Genomic DNA, 21,470 nt, shown 5'->3' on the forward strand with positions numbered 1-21,470 from the left:
TATGTTCTTTAGTCACACTTTACTGTTGTAATGCAAGTTGGAGAGATATTACCCCCCTCCCTTTTCCCCCCCAGCAGCCAATCAGCAGAACAATGGGAATGTAACAAGACAGCAGCTCCCTGACACATGCTGAAAAATGTAGTTGCGTGAACTGATAGTGCCTCCATGAGCAAATAGCACTGCTGGAACTCTCCTAAATTTTAGGGAGTGGGTAAACAAGCTAAACTGCCTATATTGCCCACCAATAATTTAGGGTGGTTTCAGGCATTTCTCTGCCAGCTACAATAAACTGTGGAGAAACTGCCCCATGTGCATTTAGCCTCAATTAGCCTGTACAGTAATGCATATATAGATATATACAAACAGTATGCACTTGTAAATAATGGTACACTGACTTCTATGAACAATAACTGCAGATCCTAAATACATTATACAATGAGGGGCAGAAGTAGTGGCACCTAAAATACATTAAAGTGAGAAGCATGCCCCAAATATAATAAATTCAACAAGAAGCACTGGGAACTTTAGCCATAAATACATTAGGAGGCAATCATTTCCGATACCTGAGACCCCCTGACGCTTCAAAAAGCAGGTTTCCTGAAGTCTGGATAAGTGTTGTAGAGTTTAAAATGAATCAGAAATCATTTGTATTGTTAAACTAGTGCTAAACCTAGTGGTAGACATGATGGTAGATGGTAGACTAGCACCAAAGCAGGTGCTATTATGCAACTTGGGTCCTATTGACAGTACATGGAGTAAGAGAAACAATTGCTTATCTGAAAGCAGATCTAATGTGTAGTGCCAGCTTCATCTGAAAGCTCAGAATCAGGCACAGTGCACTAAGATGGCTGCCTACACACCAATATTACACCTAAAAAAAAATACATGTGTTGGTCCAAGAATAACATTTTAATTGGTAGAGTGATTTTAGTAATTTAGAAATAAAAAAAAGTACACCATAAAAATCATGACATTTTAGTACCCTATATTTTTCAAATGTCATTTATTTTACAGAAGCATAAAGAAGTCAAAGTTTTATTTTTTGGCAGTATTTAACTTTATCAGTTTTGCTTGCTGTGCCTTACATGACCATACATGAGGCCATACACAGGCAGATTTAAGCTACCGATTTGTGTCCTTCAAACTGATTTGCCAGTTTATCTGCCTGTAAATGGGGATTCCTGATGGGCCTACCCGGCTGATATATGGGCAAAAATTGGCAAATGTTGATCAGGCAGGTTTGATTTTCCCAGCGGACTGGGGACCACGTTGGCTTATTGATGTGCTCCTCCATCTGACGACTCCTATTCCTGTCATTGTACTTTGATAGTTTGGCTGAAGATTTTTCACCTTAGATGGGCATATCAGGGGGAAAGATCCACTTGTTTGGTGAGGTCTTATAGTGTATGGCCACCTTATGCTACCATTTTGAATCCCTTTGAGGCACTTACTGACCCAGGCAAGAGTAGAAGAGTAGGATAGTTCAAAGTTAGAAATTAGGGTGGCATCTGCTTTAGATAAAATAAATGTGTTGAGATGTTTTTAGGGAACTTTGTGTAGTTATCCCTACGGCAGCATATGTTCCCACCAGAGCCACATGTTGGCTATATATACTGTATACAGGTATGAAATATCTAATGGAATACAGAGGCATAGTAAGTTTGCTACGATATTCCTTTTTACTTATTTACTACTCTTTTTTTTTACCGCAATGAAAAATCCAGGACTGATTATTTATTTGATTACCTTTATTGGCTACTGAAAACAATAATAGGGCTTTACAGAGATCTCTTTAAGAAATCCACCAGAAGGTGATGAGGAAATCCGAAATCCAGTTGCACGATTAAATAACCCTGTATAAGAGAAACAAATTTATTCACATATTCACATTATTCACACAGGAAATAACATGGTTTGTAAGAGACAAAAGGGGCAAACCAATAGCAGCAATCAGCTCTTTGCTTTCTATTATTCAAACTGCTGATGCTAAAGGGGGAAGTTACTAACACTAACACAGTTTTTTGGTGTGCATTTTTTGGTTCGCGTTCACGATTTCAAAAACGCGAGGTTTCCAGGTTTTTTTGGAGCTGGCTTTAGTGCAACAATACAAAAAAGTCGGTTTCATGCGATACAAAAAAGACTTGTTTTTTGCACTTTTTCTGTGTCTTTTTTTCATTTGTGCTTTTTCAATTAGGATCTTTCAATATAAATGACTTATAGTGGCAATTAGTTTAGTCATGGTTTTGAAAAAACTATAAAACTATGAAAATCTGCATGTTGGTAAATGTTGACTGAGCACTATGAGCAATTTTTTTCTAGTGTTATTACATTATGCCAATATCTTTTCTAGCTTTAGTGTAAGGCCACTCTCTGCACTCGATATCACAGTCCATGGACTGATTTTGAGTGGATTATGTAGACTTGCATACAGGTTAAGGGCACTTCCATTATATGTCATCAGAGCCTGCAGACAGTAGAAAATGCAGAACAAATAATACTCTGCCATGAAAGAAAATAAGTCCCTTTACTTGGGTTCTCTCTTGTAAAATAATAATAAGTAATGAGGCAGGGTAACACTACTATCATCAGATTATCCAAGCTAGCATGCAAATCATGTTTTAAATCGGGCTCAGGAATTGGTAGTCAATGATGCTGTGTGACATACATGTTTTTACAACCTTGTTACTTGATTTCTTGACAGTGATTTAAAAATATTGCATTATTGCAGTATCATTATAGCATATGGCTATTTCAGTTGTCAAGAGAAAAATCCTATAGCCCTAAGCTTCCTTTTCTTAACTGCAGTATTATTTCATCTTTCATCTGTAGCATTCCATGGTGCTATGGAATGCCAGAAGAGCTAAATTATTTGTATTAATATGAATGATAAATCATTATGATGAAGACTGCCAGTAACAATATGCTTTTGGACAACTAAGAGTTGTAAATTTGGTGATGAGTGAGTTGCAGAACCTGACATGTTTGGTGGGGAAGAAGTGCAGATTCAGGTGTAGTTATTGGCCAGACAAATGCAGATGGTGATGTTTTAGGTGGACAAAATGGTGCAGAGGTGATTGATTGGTTGGGAGAGAAATGCGACTTTGGTGGGGAGAAAGAGAGATGAAATGCCAGGTATTTTATTGAGTTACTGTGGCTGATGTATTTGGTGAATACTAATCTACAGATTGTCTTATTTATGTATCCACAATTTTTGGTCAAAAGAAACGTGTATCAAAGGACTGATGAGGATACATTAATAGTAAAATTGCAGCTGCACTCCATTTGCATAGCCTACACAAGTGTATTTTCCTGTTCTCCAGAACTGCCATGAAGCCTGAAAATGGTGAATCTGCAAGATACCATTTGCATTGTATATTAATTATAAAAGTGATTTTGTACCTTATGAGGAATTATTTCAGGATTTATAATGTCAAACAAATGAAGTCCTTTACTGTTCATCAATGATGTCAAAGCTGGTTCCATACCTGTAGAGAAGATTTATTGTAAAAAATTGTGAATATGTTCCGAATGTATCCATATTATATATTAGCAATCTGATCCTGTTCTACAGTCTGTGGATCCAGTGTCGAACAGAATTAATTTACTGTGGACACTTAGATACTTTTAAAAGACAAGGAAAACGTAACTTTATGTGACGTATTAAGGCCTATTAAAATAACTATGTGTAGAGCCCTTTAATTACCTTAACATATAGGTCCTGCATAAATGTGTTCCCGTAAAAACTACTGACTCCTTTAAAAGTAATAGCATTTAGTGCCTCGGTCTTTATCAAGACCGCAATTCCGTGCAGTCTAACCATGCAGGAAACAGCAGCATGTGCATAACATATCCTCTCACTGAGCGCTGACCTCTGGATCTCCTGGTGTGCGGCAGGACAATAGTGGTCTACGCGCAATAAGGCTGCATTGATGATGTGTATTTAAAAACCTGCAGCTATTACAGCGCAATGCAAAATATATGATGCCTTATACCAGGCAAAGAGGAAGTTGGCCACTAAGGAGAGCTTTCCTTGTCCTTTAAAGGGATTTATTCATTCATGCACATATTTGTACCCTCAAATTCATCAGTAGCTTGTTTATAACCCAAAGATATAAGAACAACATATTGATAAACTTAATAACATTTTTGGGAATAATTGCTTATTACAATTCAGCCCACTATTTTTGTTAAATAATTTGCCACTTTTGATGTCTTTACACTCAACATCTCATAACATGATGTGAGTTATACCTGTGTTTTGATATGGTTTCTATTTCTGGATAGACGCATAAAATGTACAGAAATGGTAAACAGGTACTGAAATGATATTATACATTCATGAGAATTAGAATAATTAAATGTGAGCCTGGGACTTTATTTATTGAAAAAACTATTATAGTGTTTAAAAGCTTCATCATGGTAGTACAGGTGTGCGATCTATTGTCTGGACAGCTTTGGAATTAGGATTTTCTGAAAAACGGTTTTTCTGTAGTTTGGATTGCAATACCTTAAAGAAAACCGCACCAGCCCGGGATAGCTGCGAGAGCTTCCTTCTTCCTGTTGCGCGCACATGCGCAGTAGAGTGAAAAGCCGAACTTTAACAAGAAAGTCAGCTTTTCACTCTACTGCGCATGCGCCGGGCCAGGGATTTTGCCGGCAGGAGAGGAAGGAAGAAGGAAGCGCTCGCTTCAGGTACCCCGGGCTGGTGCTGTTTTCTCCCAACAGGGGCACCAGCCGGGGTACAAGGTAAGCAATTTAAGTCACTTGGGGGTGCCTAACATTTTGGCACCCCAAGTGACTTAGCCTTACCTTCTCCTTTAAGTCTGCTAAAAATCTTTTAAACAAGGAATAAACCCAGTTGGATTGTTTTGCCACCAATATGCATTCATGCAGCTCAGTTACCATCAAGTACAAGGTACTGTTTTATTATTTCAGAGGAAAAGGAAATCATTTTTTAAAAAACTAGAATTATTTGCTTAAAATTGATTCTGTGGGAGATGGCCTTCCTGTAATATGCAGCTTTCTTGATATAGGGGTTTCCAGATAAGAGATCCCATGCCTGTACTTTTTTTAAACATGGTGTTAAAAGTGATTAATGGTGCATTAAGCCACACATCTATTGTTGTCCAGAGAGGAAAATTATTTTAGTAACTCCTAAACAAAGCATCTTTAACATTCAATGAACTGGAAGAACTGTATAGCTGTATAATATTCAAAATAGTTGAATACAGAAAATATATATATATACACATATATACATACAAGGTCATATGTTCCCTTTAAAATGGGTATAAATAGAAGGTAAAGAAGAATAAGGCGTTGTTTCAAAATCTTTATTGCCTTTACATTGGACACTTACGCTTCATCACAGCAGTAATTCCATACAGAGATATTGTTTTATGGAGAAACTCTTTGATTGCTTCTTCCGTCTAGGAAAAAAAGCATACAGTTAAGGAGGGAGGGGAGGGAGGTGAGGAAGAAAGGACAGCAGTATACTCACTATAAATTACATTTATTAAAAGACCTACCACAGATGTTTGCAAGGAACTTGTACAAGTCTTGATTTGAACTCTGCAAGACAGTGACAGACACCACAATGAGAACAAACCAAAGCATCTCCATGCTTCTTTACTGTATTACTAAAGTGCTGCTAACTCACATAGAATCAGAAAGGTGCAATAACAGCTTCTTATCTGCATATGAGGCCTTGACTGTGGCAGTAACATCCTGTTAAAAAAAAAAAGAAGAAAAAAGTTTTATTGAAGTCAGGTATTTTTAAATAATCAAGGAAATGAACTTGAGATTAATACTTGTAGCATGTTTCTTCTTTTGATAAATGCTAAGGTGCATGTTTTCCAGCAACACAGGCACTGCAAGATCCCCAGGCACAAAAAGGGTTAAAAAGCCATGGTTTACCAGTTTCCTGTATTTATTTCCATTGTACAGGTATGGGAACTCTTATCCAGAATAATCGGGACCTGGGGGTTTCCGGATAAGGGATCTTTCCGTAATTTGGATCTCTGTAACTTAAGTCTGCTAAAAATCATTTAAATGTTGAATAAACCCAACAGGATTGTTTTGCCTCCAGTAAGGATTAATTATATCTTAGTTGGGATCAAGTACAATGTTATGTTTTATTATTACAGAGAAAAAGGAAATTATTTTTAAAAAATAGAATTATATATCGTATTTACTTTTGCCATTTCGTGATTCGGATTTGGACTTTGATAAATGGGCCCCTAGGAGTGTGTCAGGGCAGTTCTTTGATTCACTGGGGAGAGACTGTGTGAGGTTAGAAATACCCAGACGAAAACCAACAAGTGGAAGGTCCCAAGTGACAAGGAACCCAGGATTGATCCACAACTTTCTGGTGATGCAATTACTAAAGTACTCTTATCAAGTACATAAATACTCAGTGTATTAAGTGAAGTAGCATATTTTATTATTTCTTATAAATCTGCTGTATCTGTTTAACAATCACCAGTGCCCAATTTTATTTTTAACAATGCAAGTGCCCAGTTAAGAGAAACATCAAATGTCCTACCCTTAGAGCAGCATGTAGGCAGTAACTCTCTCTTGATTACATCACCTACACTAAGAAACACAAGGGTGCAGGGAGTTGCAACACACACAATGTTTATTTTACAGGCCCCCCGAACAGGCGAGCCACTTTCTATACACACACCCAGCAGATGTTAATTTCACCAAGCAGGTTAACACATCTCTGTATACAGTTAGTTTCCCTTTTCTCTAGCTCCCCCTAGTGGCTAGGCCCTAAAACTACCAAACCTAACTTAACCTTAGCCAATCTACCACCTAGTGGTCAAATACTGCAATTACTCCAACATAACTAATGACCCCCCTTACAAGCATAATTAGACTGATTTCATTTGACAACCCTACCCAAATGCTATATCAGTTTTTTTCTCAACTGTAATTGCATCTCAGTGATTTTATCTATATCACTTACTGTTTCAAAGTATAAGCCCACAACTGACGATTCTGTGTCATTGGTAGAATTGAGTTGGACAGCCACTGATGATGTCACAAGTGTCCCTTCAGGGGTGATTCTGATTTCTGGTGGGATAAGACTCCATATTTGTGTTACAGAGTTACTCAGCGAAACTCCTTTGAAGATCTACAAGAAGGAGATTGAGATAAAATCTTTAGATAGGGATGATAAAGGGATAAAGGAAATTCAGAAAAAACTTAAAGACAAATAAAGCATCTGTAAAGATTAAAATGAATTAGCCCCATGGATGTATTTCAAAAGAAAAACCTAATTAGTTCTGAATTTTATTCTGAGCATTACTTATGCAGAACAGAGTGATAGCTATAAAATCCATCGTGCCGCCGCGTATGCCATCCCACCGGCGATTTACATTTTTGCTGGTGGGATGGCATTTCGGGGAGATTAGTCGCCCGCGAACAGGGAGATTTGTTGCGGGCGACTAATCTCCCCGTGTGCCAGAGCCCTTATGACTGATGTTCAAAAAAATGGTGCACTGTAAGATGTGGGTAGCCATGCCTATATGAGATCAGCAGTCAGTGTACTTTGAAAATTCGTTCCTCCCCCCTCCCCTGGCCTAGTGTAGGATTTATCTAGTGTATTATATATATATATATATATATATATATATATATATATATATATATATATATATATATAGTCCATTTATAGTTTTAGAAAACCATAGATTTCTGCTGTTAATTGGAGGACCCTGGAGGGAATTTTCCATTAGAGTATGATATGATGTCAGATATGCTAAGTCAAAGGGGCACATTTACTAATCCACGAATCCGAATCACGAATGGGAAAAAATCGGATTGGAAACGAAAATTTCTGAAGATCGCAAATACCACGAAAATGCTTACGAAAAAATCGTATCAGTCACAATAATATCGTATTGGCGATCCGAAAGTCACGTAATTTTCGTACCGAACAATTGTAAACAGCGGTAAAACCTTTCCGATTTTTTCGTGCAAACGTCCGAAAAAGTCGTGCGGCGAACGAAAAAGTCGTCCGGACACCCGAAAAAATAGACGAAAATACGCTCGGAGCGTTTGCATGAACGCTCGAGCGTTCGTGCTTTTGTAAATGTGCCCCAAAGTGTCCCCTTTTGCCTAATTAAGACAGTAGGAATATTTATACAAAATAGTTACGTAACAAACAGAGAACTATGTTATGATACCTTTTGGTCTGTTTTGTTGGATTCTGTATCATCATCTTTCAAAATATCCTTAAATAAACAAATACATATATGTTATATACATTATTGCAAGTCAGTTATGAATTTTTAAACCCATGTAAGTTTTGGACCACACCCTTTAGAGCTTTTTGGGACATGTCACGCTATTCAGTCACGCTGCTCCCTACCTTTTGTTAGCACAGTGCAGACAATGTTTGCACTTTTAGAGGACTGCTTTAACTTTTGCCAGACCACCTACTCCATACAAGAGGCTGTTGCAATGTGAGGCAACATTTGCCTTGCTTTGAATATACAGCATAATTAAACCTGCAAGAATTTTTTTTCATAGAGGTGACTTTTTGGACCACCTTCTGATGCTGGCTGTAAGTAGTAGGGTCCAGCTGCTGAGCTAGCCAGCTGCCCCTGTGCTGTGGTGCTTCATTTGTATTTCACTCATACCTAAGGGCAATTACCAGGCAAATGGCTAACATAACTTATATACAGTTTTTGTTACTTATTTCATATATCATGTTTACCTTAACTAAATGTTTTAAAATTTTAGACCCAAGTGTATACTTTCTCTAATCCCATGAGGAAGCCTATATTTTAAGGGCTAGGGCTTGAAACTGTAGACCAGGTTCCATAAACAATGTAGGTCTCTATAAAAATATATTGCAAAAACAAGCTCATATGTAAAATCCTGCTTCATCTAAATGAATCCTTTTCATAAAAATATAGTTTTTTAGTAGTATGTGCTATTGGTAATCCTCAATAGAAAGGTCCACCTCCTGGGATTATAGGATTCACAGTGCACACAAACAAGCCAAGGCACACATACGTGCCAGGCACATCAGCCAATCAATGGACAAAGTTCTGTTCCTTGCTTCCACACTACTTCCTGTTACAGTTGAAGCTGCATTATATCTGGTCATGTGATCTCTGAAGGAGCACACAGCCCATCACTAAATGGTGGATCAAGGGAAAGGATGTATAAGGGCAATATTTACTGATATATATATTCCAGTTTGGTGAGAGAGATTCTATAATTGGTTGCTTAACATGATATATATACATATACATAATCTCTTGGTAAAGTATTCATTCTGGGGGTAAGTCCAGAGTAGGAAAATTATTTAAAGGGGAAGGAAAGGCAAAGTCACTTGGGGGTGCCAAAATGTTAAGCACCCCCAAGTGACTTTAACCGCTTACCTTGTACCCCGGGCTGGTGCCCCTGTTAGGAGAAAATAGCACCAGCCCGGGGCACCTGGAGCGCAGCACTTCCTCCTTCCGCCTTCCACTTCCTAAACTGCCGGTGGCCGGGCATGCACAGTAGAGCGAAAAAGCCGACTTAAATGTTTAAGTTCGGCTTTTCACTCTACTGCGCATGCGCGTGCAGTGAAGCCGGAAGGAGGAAGCGCCGGCAGCTACCCCGGGCTGGTGCTGTTTTCTCCTGACAGCGGCACCAGCCCGGGGTAAAAGGTAGGCGGTTAAAGTCACTTGGGGGTGCCTAACATTTTGGCACCCCCAAGTGACTTTACCTTTCTTTTTCCTTTAAAGGCCTTCTCTACAACCTTGGGTTTAGCCCTAAAATCATTACTATTTTTATAGAGGATCAACTACCTAGGGTCTGGGCCAGGGATTCCCAACCTTTTTTAACTTGTGAGCCACATTCAAATATAAAAAGAGTTGGTGAGCAACACAAGCATGCAAAACTTTATGGGGGTGCAAAATATGGGCTGCGATTGGCTACTGGTAGTTCCTATGGGGACTAATAGCCTATACAAGGTTCTGCTTTGCAGTACATCTGGTTTTGATGCAACTAAAGCTTGCCTCCAAGCCATTAATTAAAAAAAAGAACCTGCTTTGAGGCCACTGGGAGCAACAGCCAATGGGTTGGTGAGCAACATGTTGCCCCAGAGCCACTGGTTGGGGATCACTGGTCTAGACCTACCCATCATTACTATTTTTAGGGAATTTTCTTACTAGCAACTTTACCTAATAATACATTTTACATATTTGCATGAATTATAGTTAATGCAAATGTATTAATATTAGTGCCCCAGTCATTACAATATGGTTTTCCATGAACCCCTGGCAAGAGATCAAGGAACAAAGCACTTAAAGTTACCTTAAGTTCTGATCCTGTGAGTTTCAACTCTAAACGACCATCAAAAAATGCAGCCTGTGCCATAGAATTGAGCACATGTTCAGAGAACCAAAAGTATAGCATTCTGTTTTCAGATAAAAGGGAAGGTGAGAACAGTGAGCTGTTTGATATGTCAAAGGGTTTCTTGTACAGGAGGACACCCTGTGAAAGAGAAAAAAAAAAGGTACATTTGTACCATTGTAGTTCAGATTGTTGTTACGTGGTATATTTGTACAGAACATTTCGGTTGTATTGTTTGTAACTACCAATAATTACACTGATGGAGTCTGAGCTTACAATGACTAAACTAAGGATGATGAATAGAAGCATGAGTAAATTAAGGATGATGTGCCCCAAAACAGTGTGTGATGTTCCAGAGAGTAGAGTACTTTCTCTTACAAAGTAACAGTTCTTTCATGCTTTATTGCTGATATTCTAGCATTCTAGGCCATTTAGACCTGAGAAGTCCCAAAAAGTACCTGAAATGAAGTATAAAAGTATATTTGGTAATGGTAAACTGTCTGGCATTATTTAAGAGCGCAAAAAAAAAAAAAGAAACACATACAGGTATGGGATCCGTTATCTGGAAACCTGTTATCCAGAAGGCCAACTCCTATAGACTCCATTATAAGTAAATCAATGCTTTCCTTCTCTGTAATAATAAAACAGTACCTTTTACTTTATTCCAACTAAGATACAATGAATCCTTATTGGAAGCAAAACAATCCTATTGGGTTTATTTAATGTTTAAATAATCTTTTAATAGACGTGAGGTATGGAGATCCACATTATGGAAAGATCCCTTATCTGGAAAACTCCAGGTCCTGAGCATTCTGGATAATGGGTCCCATACCTGTATTTACAGAACTCTTGTGATGACTCTGGGTTATGTAATAAAAGTTGTAAAAGAATGAAAATTCAAAGTGAAAAAAAAAAAATGTGAGAATTTTAACTGCATAGAGTAACGAGTGCCTAAAGAATGCTAGGAAGAATTCTTACTATGGACATATTTTTTTGTTAATGACAAAGCGGAGACATTTTGCTATATTATATTATTATTTGTAGTTTTTCAGTTATTTTATTTTCAGGTCAGGAGCTCTCCAGTTTGGAGTTTCAGCAGGTGTTAGGTTGCTAGGGTCCAGGTTACCTTAGCAACCAAGGAGTGGTTTGGATTAGAGACTGGTATTTGAATTGGAGAGGGCCTGAATAAAGAAGAAAGTTAAAAAACTTATAGCAATAAAACTGTAGCCTCACAGAGCAAAAATCGGCAAAAATACGAATTCGAATGAACGCTCCGAGCATTCGTGTCTTAATAAATCTCCCCCTAAAAGTTAACGTGAAGGTGAACCACCCCTTTAACTTGGCACAGATCTGACAGGCAGTTTGTGTTCTGAGCAGAGAGGTGTGGGAGTGGTCCATTCTTCAACCCCCACCTGTCCATCTTTCCTGATAATAAACCTGGAAAAGACTTTGAAGAAGGTCTAAAAATTCAGCCTAATTCACCCTTACATTGTCTGACACATTGCGTCTTACTCACCTAAGACACATATCACCTGATTTTTTTAGCAGCAGAGGCCCAGTAATTTGAAACATACATGCCAAGTGAGCGGGTCAGCAGTCGGCCTAGAAAACGTTTGCTTTCGCGTTTTCCAGGCCCATCCGCACCACACATCACCATACGGAAGTGGATCTGCTTCTCTCAGCCAGGCAGAAAATCACAGGGCTGAGAGAAGCGGATTAACACTTCATCTGCCCTCACCCTAAGGGCTGTGGCAGACGGGGAGACTAATCTCCCCGAACTACTAGTCTCCCCGTCTGCCACAGCCCTAAGAGTACATGGACTGGCTATAGAAGAGTAAATGCTACAGACTGACCAGGTGGATCTGATTAGAATCAGCTGGCTAGTCAAGAAGCCTGAAAGGCTGGCTGGTCAGTCTACAGGGGAGCTCTGACTGGGAGAGATTCACAGGTGTCTGTGAATCCAACATACAGGAAGCTGTGTGCCTGTACACACACAGTTGCCTGTGTTGAGGTCTGGAATATTGCTGTAATTGATGTGCCACTGTCACTGGTATGGAGGAAGTCTCTTTTGTATACCTGTATCCAGCTATTGCAGTAAGATTTGTATCTACATGTGTAAATTGCAGGAGGGTGACTAGCAGCTGATCTAAGCCTGCTCTGAGACAGCACAAAACCCAAATACAAAAGATCCACCTAAGTGGATCCTTCTTGCAAGTGTCCAGTCTTTATTTCCCAGCTCCATTCTCACTTGGCCAAGGCCTTACTTTGTAGTATGCATCTCTCTGCTGTATTAACAATATGCATTTTTTTCATTCCTCAAAAATGACTGCAGGATGTTTCTCAAAAAATATTTTAAGAATGTATTAGTTTTCAGCACTGACCTTGTGATGTGACTCCATGTAACCCGCTTTAATAACAGGAAAGGATGTAATAGAAATATCCACCCCAATGTCACCATCTTTCAGGAAGTCTTCTACAAGGAGAGAGAAAGTTTGATATAAACAGTGTTTATTTTAGAAACACATTACATAATGATAATGTCTAGAAAAGTTGGGAGGGACAAAAAAGGTTTTTCATAGCACTTTTACAATTTACACATTTTTTTTTGTGTCAGAGCTTTTTTTAGTGTTCCGGGCCCCCCAGGGTTAATTGTAAAACATGCTAATGCCAGTGCTTTAGTTCCTTTGCCCTAAATTTAGAGCCCGTGTATGGGGCCCTCAGACAGGTTGCAAAGTCCAGTTGGGGCAAGGAGCACATTAGCATAGTGATGTGGTCCTGCATACCCTCAATCCATCAATGTGATCCAATCATTTGGCCTGAGGTGGGCATATTGGGAAAGATAGCCAAACAAGTGGATCTTTCAGTGTATGGCCAGTTTTAGGGGCAGATTTTTGAAAATGTGGGATTAGAAATAATCCACTTTCTATTCATTTCTATTGGATTTTTAGAAGAATACTTTGATACCATTTGATAAATATACCTCTAAAAATCCCATAGGAAAGTGGGTAAATTTTTCTGTAATTATATTCAGAGCCACGCAACACACCTAATGCTTGCAAAGAAAAAAACAAAAGCAAATCCAAAAACAAAACATTCTACACATACAGTGTGCACTAATAAGCCTATGAATAGTGGTTATGATGAGCATATGCAAGATATACTGTAAACTTATAAACTCTCAGTACAGTATTATACAGTATAATAACATCTTCAAGCAATTGCTTTTTTCAAGATGTATATAATTAGGGAGCTAAAGCCACAGGAAAAATGTTGGCTATTTAGTTTTTCTGAATACAAATGGCTGCTGAAGCCAGATAGAGGCTACCTGATTACCTTTAATTAACATCCAATTCCTGGCTTTTCTGGTGTTCCCTCCCATTTTTTGATGCTATGTACAACAAGGGAGGGCATGGGTTAGGATTAACAATTGTACATGTTCACTCTATTTGAAAGTATAAATAAATCTACATTGGTCTACTGTAAATGGAAATGTGTTCATCTGCTCTATATAGTCATACAAACTAAATGGAGAAATGTAGATCCTAGGTTTAAAACTTGTTTCTGCCATTTTTATCATTATACTTTATTCACTGTTTACCTGCTTTGTCCTGGATGAAATCTGCAAGCAAATTGGCCACGTAATTAATTTCTTTACAAATCTGTTAGGGATAAAATAAAGTGTTCAGGGCAGGAGATTAGCTGGCATAGTCTATGAATGATAATTTCAGGACCCTTGTTTTGGTTAACTGGCAGTTTATAATATCACTAAGCAGTAGAACAAGGAAGCAAGGTAGGTTGCTGCTGCATTTTCTTACCTGACTTTTAAGAACAAGTTTCAAAGTGAATGAAATAAAATCTGTAAAGAGCTGCTTTAACCAGCCAGGCCTGGAAGAAACAAAAGTTTACATTTATAAGTAGAAGCAAAACTTCTGGTAGAAATGAAACTCCTATAGTGGCTATAAGATACTTTTCAGGGGTTGCAACTTCACCAAGGCACTTGAACCAAGGGGGGGGGGCCCTATGGACACAAATAATTATAACTTTCACAACAAAAATATTTGCAGTGTGAACGATCTATTTTTATATGTAAGGGATGAATAAATAGAGCAGCACTAAAACAATGAGGGAATAGAAGTTTTTAAGCTTGGGCCTTTATTCAAGTTGAACCGCAGGGCCAATGAAACTCTTACCTTATTGTAGCATTAGTATATGTGATTATTTTATGTGCATTGCAGCATTAGTATATGTAATTATTTAAAATCATTGTGCAGTAAAGAAAAAATAGGTTGAGAAACCACAAAATATATTTTCTTCTTTATATATGAAACAATATATAGCTCTTACTGTTTGTCTCCATAGAGGTGCAATACAAGTTTGTGAAATGTCAGGTAGCACTCTGATGTGTCTGCTGCAACACGGTTGTTACCACAAGCTGTTGAAAACACTGTCCGTTAGATTGACTAAGAAAATAGACATTAGCAGAATATATAGAGCAAATATAAGTTATCGAAATAATGAAAAATACACACTAGATAAGGAAGAATTACTAGTACAGGGTACACTGTGCCATAATATGCATGCAGCTTTCACCTAAGCAAGTAAACTGTTGTCAAGTTTATAAATATGGCATTGCCTCAGGCCTGGATTCTGGCAAATGCCAGAGAGGCTGCTGTAAAATACCATAGACTATTATATAGATATAGAGTATAGTCAATATTAATTGGAATGGTAGAGGGCTGTTTGAGTCTCTGTGTACTTGAAGGGCCTATTTTAAATCCCAGTCTGAACATGTTTGAAGTTATGTATAACAAAGGAGAAGGAAAGTTAAAATCATTGATTGTAATTACTTACCTGATACCCCGTGCTGGTGCTCTTATTAACAGAAAATCACATCAGCATGGGGTACATGTGGGTGAGCGATCCTCTTCCTTACTGTATGTGCAGTAGAGTGAAAAGCCGCACTTTAACAAAAATGTCAGCTTTTTGACTCCACTGTGCATGGGTCTTGGGATCACAGAGAAAAAAGAAGGAAGGATGAGGATGTAAGAGGATCGCTTGCCTACCCCAGGCTGGTGCAGTTTTTTGCTAACCGGAGCACCAGCTTGGGGTATCAGGTAGGTGAATACAATTACTGGGGAGTGTCTAACATTTTGGCACCCCCTAGTGATTTGATATTTCCTTCTCCTTTAAGCTGGGAAAGCAACTACAAAACTAAGGATACTATCACACTGGGCTGTACAGATTTCAGGGGCAAAATGCGTGAATATGCATTTTCGCGCCAAAAATCTGCCTCCACAGAGGCCGACACAATGTCTCTGGGTGCAGACACAGGAGACTGCAGATACAAGCAGAAGGGCTGTTATATGCAGGCCCAAAAACAGTCAAGTTACATAGTAAAGTTGGGTTGAAAAAAGACCAAAGCCCATCAAGTTCAACCCTTCCAAGCAATCCCCAGCACATACACATAGACCCATACATTCACATATATAAACTATATATACCAACATTAATACTGCCTTGACAATTATGCTTGCTCATGAAATCATTCAAGGCATTAACAGAATCTGCCATCACAACATCACTAGGAAGGGCATTCCACAACCTCACTGCCCTTACCATGAAAAACCACCTACGCTGCTTCAAGTGAAAGTTCTGTTCCTCTAACTTGTACAGAGTAATCATGTTTCAACCTTAGGTACACCAGCCATGACAGTCTAACCTCATAGTTTAAATCTTCCATCACCTTTACCAGTTTAGTTGCACGTCTCTGCACTCTCTCCAGCTTATTAATATCCTTCTTAAGGACTGGAGCCCAAAACTGCACTGCATACTCAAGGTAAGGCCTTACCAGAGACTACAAAGAGGCAATATCATGTTTTCATCTCTTGATTTAATGCCCTTTTTATACAAGACAGCACTTAATTTGCTTTAATAGTCATGGAATGAAACTGCCTGGAATTAGACAACTTGTTATCTACAAAAATCCCCAGATCCTTATTAATTAAGGATACCCCCAACAGACTACAATTTAGTGTGTAACTCCCATTTACATTATTTCTACCAAGGTGCATAACTTTACACTTTTTAAGATTGAACCTCATTTTTCATTTTGCTTCCCAGTTTTCCAAATTGGTCAAATCACTCTGCAAATTAGCAGCATCCTGCATGGAACTTATAGTTTTGTACAATTTAGTGTCGTCAGCAAAAATAGAAACGGTACATTTAATTCCCACCTCCAGGTCATTAATGAAAGTTAAAAAGCAAAGGACCAAGGACTGAGGACTTGGTTACATCAAAGTTCATTTGTGCACATTTTTAGTCATGTGATTGAAAAGCAGGAACAAATACCACCATGCCTTAATCTACTGCATAAAATATTGCAACCTACTTAGTCACAGATTTAAACCCAGCATACACTCTTGTGAGTATTTTTGGGTTCAGAGTCAGTTTGGCAATCTTAAAACTAGCTCCACTTGTAATTTATTGATCACTATACTTGGGACCTCTGTTTAGTTTATAACTAACAAGTTAGTTTATAACTTTGTATGAAAAAATGTTTTATGCAGTGTACCATGCTTAATTACTTAGTGGGTTACTTACTTAGTTTCGTGTTCACTTGTAAATCAGTGTTGGAAAAAATGTCAAAGTCAATGGCGTGTCCACCTTTCACACTACAAAAAAATAACACATTTAGAAGATTCTAGAGCTGCAAGCCCCTGTTTGGTGATTGTTGCTTGCGAGCTAGAGGAAGAAATCCAAATGGGCAGACATGACTAAATACCTTAGGGGCTCATATATGAAATACCTAAATAACATGCCAGTAGGATTTCCAGCAATTTTTTTTCCATTGTATCAAAAGCAAGAGTTAGTAAATTGACCCTGTAGTGGTGCGTTGCTGCTCTATTATTTGTTTGTATTTTTCAGTGGTAATGTAAAAACAAAAAAAAGCTATCATATAATTACTTACAACCAGGATCCATAGCCATAGTTCAGAGTCCCGCTGAAGGATGCACTCACGTTCTTGATCGTGATATACACGGCATCATCTTCCTTTAGTTCCACTTCACTACTTCCAATAGTCAAATTGCTTATCTGGATGCTAAATAAGAAGAATTTTCATGTTAACACAATAATACCAATTGCCCAGTCGGCTGTTTACAAGTCAGATTTGACTCTTTCTTTTCTTTCCTTTACCAGATTTTTCTCATACAAAATTTGACGTATGCTTCCTTCACTAACTTTTTAGTTGCTGAAAAATAACTTATTATAAGTTGCCTTTTCCCGACAAGCTTTGAGCCTCCGCACTCTATGAGGACAAGTGCCTTAACCATTTTAATCCCTCAATATCCATCCATTTCTATTTCTACCACTGTATAAATGAAAGTTAAATCATTCATATGAATTACTGGGGCCAATGCAGATATGATACTGGGAAACCAAGCTGAATAGGATGTTTGGATAGGAACTATGTATTCTGCCTGTACTAACTCACCAGACAATCTGTGTGATTTGTTCTTAGCAGGACCAGACATTGGTCTACAAAGAAACTGATAACATCTGTGCACTAATCTTGCACTATTAGATACAAAGCCAGAACCAGATCTGTATGACCATTTAATTTCCTACACTTTTCAAAAACTTAATGCAAATCTAAGCATATTCTGTATACATCTTCCATATAATGACCTAGCTTGCCTTTTTGCTGCTGAACACAATATTGTAGTTCTTGGATAGAGAACTTGTGTCATTTAGCTGTAACCATATTTAAAGTGTTGACAAAAACATGGTCATTTGACCATACTGACTGCTAAAATTAAAACAAAAGCCAACAATTTACTACAAATGCTCTTTTATTCCAGTTTCTTCCAGTGGTGACAGATTAATCATTATATCCTCTATCCAATTCCATATTTTTCATAACATTTCTTAGATATGATTTACTGGCCTACACTGGATTGTGGCACGTTACACCCTTCACTTTTCTACCTTTTTTGTAAGAATTCATAGTATTCAGTGTAGAAATCTTGGAAAAGGCAGTTCTGAACTGTACATTATGTCTGTATTCAGTATTCCCTGGGCTGCACCTAAGATCAAGACTAAATAGCAAGGGGAAAGGTTCTTACTTAGTCAAACCATAGGTCACTTTTCCGAAAAACCTGATGGACTTCTCTCCATTGATGTCTGGATAAGATGCATGTGTGAAGGCTGCTTGGATCACTTGTGCAGTCTGCTCATTTACTAAAAGGGGATGATGTTGTTTTAGTCTTAACATTGTATTTATAATGAAGCATCGGTTAATCTACTATATTAAACACAAATCATCTTCAACAACACAAGTCAAATAAATATTTACACTGGAGAAGTATCTGATATGTTCTAATAACCAAATATGTACATCCACATTTGTGTGGTCATTTTCAACAGATTTCCTTGAAATCTACAAATCTGACCCTTTTATAGTTTATAAATGTCTGCAACTTTTGTGCACTAAATCAGGAGTATGTTGTATTATAAATAGTTTTCATACAGTAATGGGTCCACATCTAGTAAACCAAACAACTGTTTAGATATTTGCTTAAAACAGTACATTTACTGTGATTTGTTTTGCTTGCTTTCATTTACAAACTGCGCCCTGTTTAGTGCAAGAAATATTAAAACCCATATTTGTTTCCTAAATAAAAGGAAAAAAGTATATTCATATGTAATATTAATGCCCATACTCAGTTTTCCCATGTGGAGTTCTGCCACTGTGAATTTTCCTAGAAATTAAGACTGGCATTCACTGGTTAAAGTTTAAAAGCAAATTCAATTACATTTCTACAGGAGCTTTGCTCTATGCCTTTTCCAGGCAAGATGATACTTACACACCAGGGCAGCCGGCTTTGTCACCCTGCAAACAATGCCAGTCTCAAGGGGGGATGACGGACCAAAATCACAAGCTGATGAAACATTTAGAAAACATGCACAAAAGAAAACCATCAGCCACATCTTGCTGGCTCTTTGCAGATCTCTCACAGACTTCTATGAATTTGCTTGAGGTATTGCACAAAATATCCCAGCCAAGTTTAAAAAAAAAAAAAAATATTTCCTGTGGTAATCCTTGACCTCCTTCTAGTATTCACAAAAGGACACTTGGTTTATCTTATTTTCTGTGGCAGGTTTCCAGCAATTGTTAGTAGAGAAAAACAAGCACCCTTCAGTACTTCTGACTGTAGTAAGCACCATCCTAGCAGTGATTTTAGAATCCCATTATTTTATTTTCTTACTCGCTATATTGTGCCCCAGAGTATAAATAGCAACTCCTAAAAAATGAAAACCAGGGAGATTGTTGTGTCAAGGTGCCCTTCCTAAAGAAAGTTATTAAAAAGCTTCAGGGAATGTATCATACAGGTTACCATTGTACAGGAATGGGATCCCTTATAGAAAGCTCTAAATGACAGGAGGGCATCTCCCATAGGCTTTATTTAATTTCCTTTTTTTTCTGTAATAAAACCGTACTTGATTGCAACCAAGATGTTTGTTTATTAGATATTTTTTTTAATAATCTTAAGGTATGGAAAAACCCCTTATCTATCAAACCCCAGGTCCTGAGCGGTCTGGATAACAGGTCACATACCTGTAGTAGAATTATGCATATTTTTACATTTAGTCTCCCTAGCTGCAAGATTTTAGTACAGCCTTTGACAATGCATTTTTTATGTGTCCCTGTCGAATGGATGTTGCCAAATCAAAAAAAATTTGGGTTATAGTTCAGCACAAATAATCAGAAGTATATGGCTGCGGATTCCAGGTGTCTGTGAGCCATCCCAACAGTATATCATAAGATCAAAAGGCAAAAAGGAATCAAACAGATCCAGGCAGCATTTGAAAACTGCAGTGAATTTAATGGCAGTGTCGGCACACTACGTTTCTGGTAGAGCCCTTTCTCAGGTGTACAAGTATAAAGCATATTGGGATTAAATACCTTCATGTGAAACAAAAAATCTTTCCCCAACCCTCCTTCTTGTAATGTGCTGACACTGCCATTAAATTCACTGCAGTTTTCAAATGCTGCCTGGAGCTGTTTGATTCCTTTTTGCCTTTTGATCTTATGATGTTGCCAAATCAAAGCTGACTACCTACCGGCAAGCCTGCTGTGTGCTAATTTTTGTTTGGGCCATAGTTTTATGAATGGACTATAGCTAAATTTTACCACACAAACTCATTAGTTTCATATAAAGGTCCAGTGTGTAGCCATGTTGTTAGAGGGCTGATCAGGGTCTGAGAAAGTAGCATTTATTGTGGGTTATTTAAGATGGGAACTGAAAAAATGATAATGAGATCACATGTATCACTAGATTTTTTTTTCCGTTATGAGATGTGTTAGGGAAACAAACTCTTAAAGCTGTACACAGATTATAGAGCAAGGGAGGAAGTTGCTTAGGAAGGAAGAGAAATGGGAGAGGTCAGAGAATGAGAAGAGGCCATTGTGTAAAGAAACAGATGACCTTTGGAGCTTTTTAAAAAAGTGTAACTGTAGTAAGGAGCATTGTTTTAGGAGGAGGATTGGTTAATGTATTCTGCTTAGCAGAGGAGGGCACCATTCTTCCACTTTAGAGTACTGTTAAGGCCTCATCTCTAAATGCTGTGCAGTTTTGGGCTCAAACAGCATATTATTGAATTGAAGAGGGTCCAAAGAAGGGCAACTAAGCCGGTAAAGGGTATGGAAAGTCTCGCTTAAGATGAAAGACTGGCCAAGTTGGGTCTGTTAAACACTGGAGAAGAGGCGCTTGCTTAATGGTAGATATAACTTTTTTTTTTTACAGTGAGCTGTGAACTTGTGTAATTCTCACCTAAATTAGTTGTGCTGGCAGATACATTAGATAGCTTCAAGAAGGGGTTGGATGGCTTTTTCACAAGTGATAAAATACAGGTTTATTGAAAGTAACTCTTAGTCCTTGTTGAACCAGGGATTGGTCTGATTGCCGGAAATTTTTCCTCTTCAGAGTTAAATTAAAGCGGCTTCAGAAGGTATTGTTTCCTCTGGATCAGCTAGCAGTTAGGCAGGTTTCATATAGATATAAAGGATTGAACTTGATAGACATGTCTTTTTTCAACCTAACTTACTATTTGTC

General features: G+C 38.0%; 1 protein-coding gene across 1 annotated transcript; it reads right to left on the minus strand.

Annotated features, from left to right (window-relative positions):
* Window positions 1–1,720: 1,720 nt before the first annotated feature.
* On the minus strand, window positions 1,721–19,401 carry cetp (cholesteryl ester transfer protein). Its single transcript, XM_002937170.5, has 16 exons — window positions 19,221–19,401; window positions 18,480–18,594; window positions 17,324–17,455; window positions 16,957–17,027; window positions 14,701–14,788; window positions 14,172–14,241; window positions 13,955–14,015; window positions 12,738–12,829; window positions 10,318–10,497; window positions 8,193–8,240; window positions 6,971–7,138; window positions 5,660–5,727; window positions 5,529–5,571; window positions 5,360–5,429; window positions 3,400–3,485; window positions 1,721–1,853 (listed from the first exon to the last, which is right to left on the minus strand). Exons 1-16 carry the CDS (start codon window positions 19,342–19,344, stop codon window positions 1,779–1,781), a joined length of 1,491 nt encoding a protein of 496 aa, XP_002937216.5. The 5' UTR covers window positions 19,345–19,401; the 3' UTR covers window positions 1,721–1,778.
* Window positions 19,402–21,470: the final 2,069 nt, after the last annotated feature.

Source organism: Xenopus tropicalis, chromosome 4 (assembly GCF_000004195.4).
Source record: "Xenopus tropicalis strain Nigerian chromosome 4, UCB_Xtro_10.0, whole genome shotgun sequence".
Lineage (NCBI taxonomy): Eukaryota > Metazoa > Chordata > Amphibia > Anura > Pipidae > Xenopus > Xenopus tropicalis.